General features: G+C 42.7%; 2 protein-coding genes across 2 annotated transcripts in view; both read right to left on the bottom strand.

The window, feature by feature from the left end:
* Window positions 1-1,208, bottom strand: part of nme5 (NME/NM23 family member 5) — a 3,596-nt gene extending 2,388 nt beyond the window's left edge. Inside the window, exon 1 of the mRNA XM_035669497.1 lies at window positions 947-1,208. Coding sequence (XP_035525390.1) covers window positions 947-1,072 — 126 coding nt within the window. The 5' untranslated portion in view covers window positions 1,073-1,208. The remainder of the gene's footprint in view (window positions 1-946) is intronic.
* A 368-nt stretch (window positions 1,209-1,576) lies between these two features.
* rack1 (receptor for activated C kinase 1) lies at window positions 1,577-5,786 on the bottom strand. The gene is made up of 8 exons (XM_035669670.1): window positions 5,618-5,786; window positions 4,981-5,152; window positions 3,941-4,088; window positions 3,413-3,508; window positions 2,816-2,926; window positions 2,364-2,504; window positions 2,001-2,111; window positions 1,577-1,766 (listed from the first exon to the last, which is right to left on the bottom strand). Exons 1-8 carry the CDS (start codon window positions 5,724-5,726, stop codon window positions 1,701-1,703), a joined length of 954 nt encoding a protein of 317 aa, XP_035525563.1. The 5' UTR covers window positions 5,727-5,786; the 3' UTR covers window positions 1,577-1,700.

The following is a 5,786-nucleotide window of genomic DNA, read 5'->3' as shown; positions in this document are numbered from 1 at the left end:
AAGTCCACCACCAGCTCTTTGGTTTACCCTGTGTTGAGCTGTAAGTGGTTTCTGTCGCTGGATCGGGTCTCTGCACTCCTCCTCCCTATGATCTGTGATACAGCCGATAATGGAGGAGTCGTCCGAGAACGTCTGTAGGTTGTTGCTCCAGAGTTGGAACATTTATTACATATGAACCAGACGGGGGACAAATTAAAGGAAAAACCAACATAAAGTGTCTCAGTAAGGTGTCATGCCACCACTAGAACTTGATCCAAGTCTCTTGAACTCCACCGGAGGGATGAACAAGAGGTATTCCCTCACTTGGTGTTTTGATAATAGAGAGCGCTGTCTAACACGCTGGTCCAAAGTCTCACAAAGGTGTTTAACTGGGCTGAGATCTGGTGACTGAGAAGACATTTTCACCCTCATTTCTTTCTGTGGATGTGGGTTTTCATCCTGGAAGAGACCACTGCAGTCAGGATAGCAATGTTTCGTCATAGGATAAAGGTCCAGTACCTCTGTGACCCACAACATGCAGGCAGAATCAGATCTCCTATAGGGGTCAATCATTGTCTAGTAAGAGTAGACCAGTAGGTTTGGGGTTTTGCACACATGCATTCATCTTTATAATGAGGGGTTTATGCAATACAATACCTTACTTTAATATCCCTCTATCCAAATTAGAACAAACTGGGCTTGCGGCAGAGGATGACTGGATGTTAATTGCTTCACTGTACCAGGCTGTTGTGAAAGCTACTGCATGTTCCTCCACTCATTTATTCAGGATTTTGCTTCGTCACTCGTCTGTAAAATATTAACCAGGCTCTTGACACAATCGGAGAAACACCTCACTGGTTTAAGAAGGAGCATCTTATAATTAAAGTTGTGCTATTGCCTCTGAAGTCAACCCCTCCCTGACCCGGTCCCGGTCCCATCCTGTAGTTCCCGAGGTATTTTAACCAACCTGCAGGATAATGAAGCCCGATTTCAGGATGATGTCCTCAATCTCTTCAGCTCTGTGGATGGCATCCGGTTTAATAATGGCCAGTGTTCTCTCCACATAAATACGAGGGTATGAAGTTTGGTCCATCTTCCTCTGTGTGCTTCTTAAGTTACGATACTTTCTGTCAGCGGTTAACTAAACGTTTGACATTAAACATTACGTAACGTTAAACGTTGGTTGTTTAACGGCTGTAGAGAGCGGTTAGTAACCGACGTTCTTAATGTCTGTGTTTGGGTTGCTAGGATACCACGTTCACGGCGAGTCTACGGCAAGCGAAGCAGGTCAACCTGTACGAAACACTGGTGAGATGTCTCCAAATCAATAATTTACCGACTAAATTCACAGACATTAACACTCAGTCTAGTTTTCTAAGTGTTAAATAACCAGACTCTGTACATTTAATACAGATCAACATGCTAATAAATAAAGTGACCAAGAACCTTGTTTTAACAAAATGTTTTTAATAAACCCATAAAACTTTAATAATATATAATTTATATTTTGGGGATTATTGCTTCCTTGAGGTTAGGAATGAATGGTTGTTTCCCCCTGATGTTAACCAATTTGTGTGACATTCAAGAGAAAACCATGTTTAGTGTAATAAACATCTCATTGTATTTATTATAATCACTGATATCAGACACTGTTGAAACCAAGACGGCACACGTTTTCTTTAAACAGTCTTTTTATTCAAAGTTGCTTCAACGAAACGCTCTTATCGGGTTCCAATGGTGACCTGCCACACTCTGATCAGGTTGTCAGTGTAGCCAGCAAACAGGGTCTGTAAAGAAAGGGGGATAGATAAACACAGGTTACTCTTAATTCTGTCCATTTATAATCCTAGAGTTAGGCCAATAACATTAAACATAGTGTTTCTAGTTCCCCTCATATTTGCAGGACTGTCACCATTAGATATCAGAGTTAAAAGTGAATGGGTATAATCACCGGGGGTCAAACACTAAAAGCACCAACTAGTCATGTACTGAAAGGCCCTGCAGAGCAGAGTGTGTTGTACCTGTCCATCAGCAGACCAGGCCAGGGAAGTACACTGTGGGGGTTCAGCTTTGCTGTTTGTGCTGATCACTTCCTGTCTCAGCTCATCCACAATGATCTTGCCCTCCAGGTCCTGCATAAGAAGAAAACACCCGAGGCAGCGCAATCAGTAACAGCTCAGAAGTAGCAAAAGGATCAATGACAGACGTTAATTGACCTAAAGTTAATTACACACTGACCAAATTAGTCGAGGTTAAAGCTCAGAAACAGCCTCTTTATCATCAAAGAATACAGTTGGCATTGGAAGTTTCATCACCGCTCTTTGCATTGTAGGTTTAATGCACCATATACTGATTATAAAGATGTTTGGGGTGAAGTCTCTTACCCAGATCTTGATGCTGGGGCCAGTGGCAGCACACAGCCAGTAACGGTTGGGGCTGAAGCACAGAGCATTGATGGTGTCACCACTGTCCAGGGTGTAGAGGTGCTTGCCCTCATTCAGATCCCACAGCATGGCCTGGCCGTCCTGGATGCAAAGAGAAAAATATATGCTTAAACACCCACATTTATAAATATATAACGATAGTTAACCGCTTACAACTAGGGGGTTTGTGGATTTTAACAAATCTTCACACAGCGACCCTTTTAAGTGCAGGTAACACTCAGAAACAGCCTCTTTATCATCACAGTTAAACAGATGCATGTTAAGTTTTCCATCACTGCTGAAACCTGCAAGTTAGACTTAAACTGGTGCTTTAATTGAGCTCAGAATGGATGAGGAAAGACCAAAAACAATTGTGTAGCAATCCACAAAGAGAATACAAGTTTATTTCATACCCTTCCACCAGATGCACACAGGGAGCCATCAGGAGAGACGGTCACTGTGTTCAGGAAGCCAGTGTGGCCGATGTGGTTGGTCTTCAGTTTGCAGTTGGCCAGGTTCCACACCTAGGAGCAAAAGAAGAGAAGACTGTTTTACACCTCAGGTAGTACAATGATCATTATTATTATTATTAAGCTATATGGGCTCAACAAAACATCATCAGTGAGGTCAGGTAATACAAGCCAGATTTTTAAATCATTGGACAGGAAAACCATTTCATCCATGATATTATTGTCAGAGAATTTAAAAGGAGTTTTAAAAGACCAGTGTGTAGGATTTAGTGGCATCTAGCAGTGAAGTAGGAGATTGCAATTAACTACAAAGTATGAGAGGCCCTATCTGGAGCCCGTTTTTCTTCACAGAAGGCAATCTGCAGTGTCTACATAAAAGGGCTTTCTTAAAAATGTAACATAATAATTCCTATATTTAGGTTAGACACTAATGAAAACATACTTATGAATATTATATAACAGATCCTCCTAAATGTTTCACACTGGACCTTTAAAATTGTGCCTAACAGCTAATAACAAGGGAGTCTGCCACAAACATACCTTGACCATCTTGTCCCAGCCGCAGGAGACAATGATGGGGTTGCTGCTGTTAGGGGAGAAGCGCACGCAGGACACCCACTCAGAATGGCCCTCATCCTGTAAATTAAAAAGTACATATATATTCTCAGTGCAAGATTCTCTGGTTACCCAACATTGGTGATCCATTTATGACATTGTGTCTACATTGAAGTGTTGTGATTGGCTGCTTATGAGCAACAGGAAGCCTAAATTAAATACAGGTTCAAACCAACTACAGTAAATAAATGCATCATTTGTTGAATGATATTAAGATACGGCAATGCTGGACCCAACTGTTGAAGAACGTTCGTCTTGTAAAGGTAAAGTTTCCACTCACAGCTGCATGTTTCCTTTTGACAATGTGAACTGTATTTTAACAAATTACAAGCTTGTTTTTAACTAGAATGGACTGCAAAGTTCTAACATCAATTTACATGCAAATGCAAGGTCATTACCCAATAATTAAATCCACTAAAATCCAGTTTCACTGACAGAAAGACTGCTACTCACCTGGATGGTGTACTTGCAGACTCCCAGAGTGTTCCAGAGCTTGATGGTCTTGTCCCGGGAGCCAGACACAATCTGGCGGTTATCAGCAGAAAAGGCCACGCTCAAAACATCCTTAGTGTGCCCAACAAATTGCCGGGTGGTGGCACCACTGGGGAAACAAACATTTCACATAATCAAAACGGTTGCATATCTGAAAAAGCTGTGACAACCAATTTTCTGTGTTTACACTACAAACTTTAACAGAGGAGTATAAATGAGTAACGCTGGTTCTTCTGGGTCAAAAACAATAAAAATCATTCAACATTCTTGACTCAAATATACCACCATGACACTGTAGGACTCTTTTAGTTACTGACTTTGTGGCTCAGTGAGTTCAGCGCTGTGGATGCACATGCCAGCAAAAGAATGGATGAAAGACCAGGGTGGCAACAAATATTTATTTCTAAGTCACTGGACTTCTTTCTAAAGCTGAAAGGAAGATCTGTAAGATACTAAAATGTAACAGACTGTCCCATATACAAATTCCTTTGGGTAAGATAATGCAAGGATTTATAGATATAATTGATAAATGGTTCTTTATGAAGAAGAAAAGGTTTGTAGAGGTTCTTCATCTGCTTTAGATAGAGATATTACTCAGCCATATAAGTGAATCGTGACTCATCTATGTGAGCTCCATCAAGCTGCTGCAAAGTCAACTGGCCACAAAACTTAAGGCTGAGTTTGTATCAGATTAAACTACTGATGGTACGGAGAAATTCTCAACATGGACCGGGCGGAGCTGGGCTAATTGAGTCACAATTAATTGATGCTAAGACGGCTCATACGCTGTCATTTGTGATTCCTGTGGCATCAGTTCTAGATTAAGAGTTCAAAGTGAAACCACAAACCTACTTTTCACATGGTTACTTACAAAAATGACACTGACACAGTTGACACATACATGCAACCTCGTAGCAATGAAAATACTTCTCATGCCGGACACAAACGAACCATCTACAGTCAACGTGTAGAGGAAACAGCTCAGCACTCCCTGCACTTACGTGGTGAGGTCCCACAGGCGGAGGGTCCCGTCCCAGGCTCCTGACAGGGCGAACTGTCCATCTGAGGAGATCACAACATCACTTACAAAGTGAGAGTGACCCTTCAGGGAGCGCTGGGGGATGCCATAGTTGGTCTCATCACGGGTCAGCTTCCACATGATGATAGACTTGTCTGAAACAATAAAACAGTTTTATTCAACTGTGTGTGTCATCCAAAGAAAGAGCAGCCACATTTGGACATTACATGCCACCACTGTGTGTGTGCACTTCAAGGAGGAAAGCTGTCACACATTTAGTGAACACTCAGCAGGCTCAGTTTAATAAAGTCAGTGCATGTAGTTACACTTTCCCCTCCCTGTGTGTTATTACACGTGTGACAGCTGCAGTGTGGGGATCTAAAGACTGAAGCAGACACAGCGTTAGCTCTCTAGGCTAACCGGCTTCTTCCTCTGCAGTTACCGCAGGTTGTGTTAATAGACAAACTAAGGCATGAAATAAACACACAACATGCCTTCGTGGCTCTTTAAACACCTTTTACGTGCCGCTCACACCAGCACCGTCGTTTGTCGTCACGTTACAGCAGCTAAGCAATATGCTACGGTGGCCATGTTGGCGCAGCCGGCGGACGGAGCCTCACCTCGGGACGCAGACAGGATCATGTCGGGATATTGGGGCGTTGTGGCGATCTGGGTGACCCATCCACTGTGGCCCTTCAGGGTCCCCCTCACGGTCATCTGCTCGGTCATTTTGGCGAGGTTCGGTGGCGCCGTTCACAAGGATGGGTTCGGATTTTTCAGAGGTCCTGA

Source organism: Morone saxatilis, unplaced genomic scaffold (genome assembly GCF_004916995.1).
Source record: "Morone saxatilis isolate NCDOM2014 unplaced genomic scaffold, NCSU_SB_2.0 Contig22, whole genome shotgun sequence".
Taxonomy (NCBI): domain Eukaryota; kingdom Metazoa; phylum Chordata; class Actinopteri; family Moronidae; genus Morone; species Morone saxatilis.
This window is presented reverse-complemented; position numbering and strand designations above follow the sequence as displayed.

Excerpts from the sequence above, each read along its gene's own strand:
- rack1 (XM_035669670.1), bottom strand. The coding sequence starts at position 5,726 with ATGACCGAGCAGATGACCGTGAGGGGGACCCTGAAGGGCCACAGTGGA. Across the intron at positions 3,509-3,940 it reads TCTGCAAGTACACCATCCAG|GATGAGGGCCATTCTGAGTG; the intron begins GTGAGTAGCAGT and ends TTTAATTTACAG. Across the intron at positions 2,112-2,363 it reads GCCCCAGCATCAAGATCTGG|GACCTGGAGGGCAAGATCAT; the intron begins GTAAGAGACTTC and ends CTTCTTATGCAG.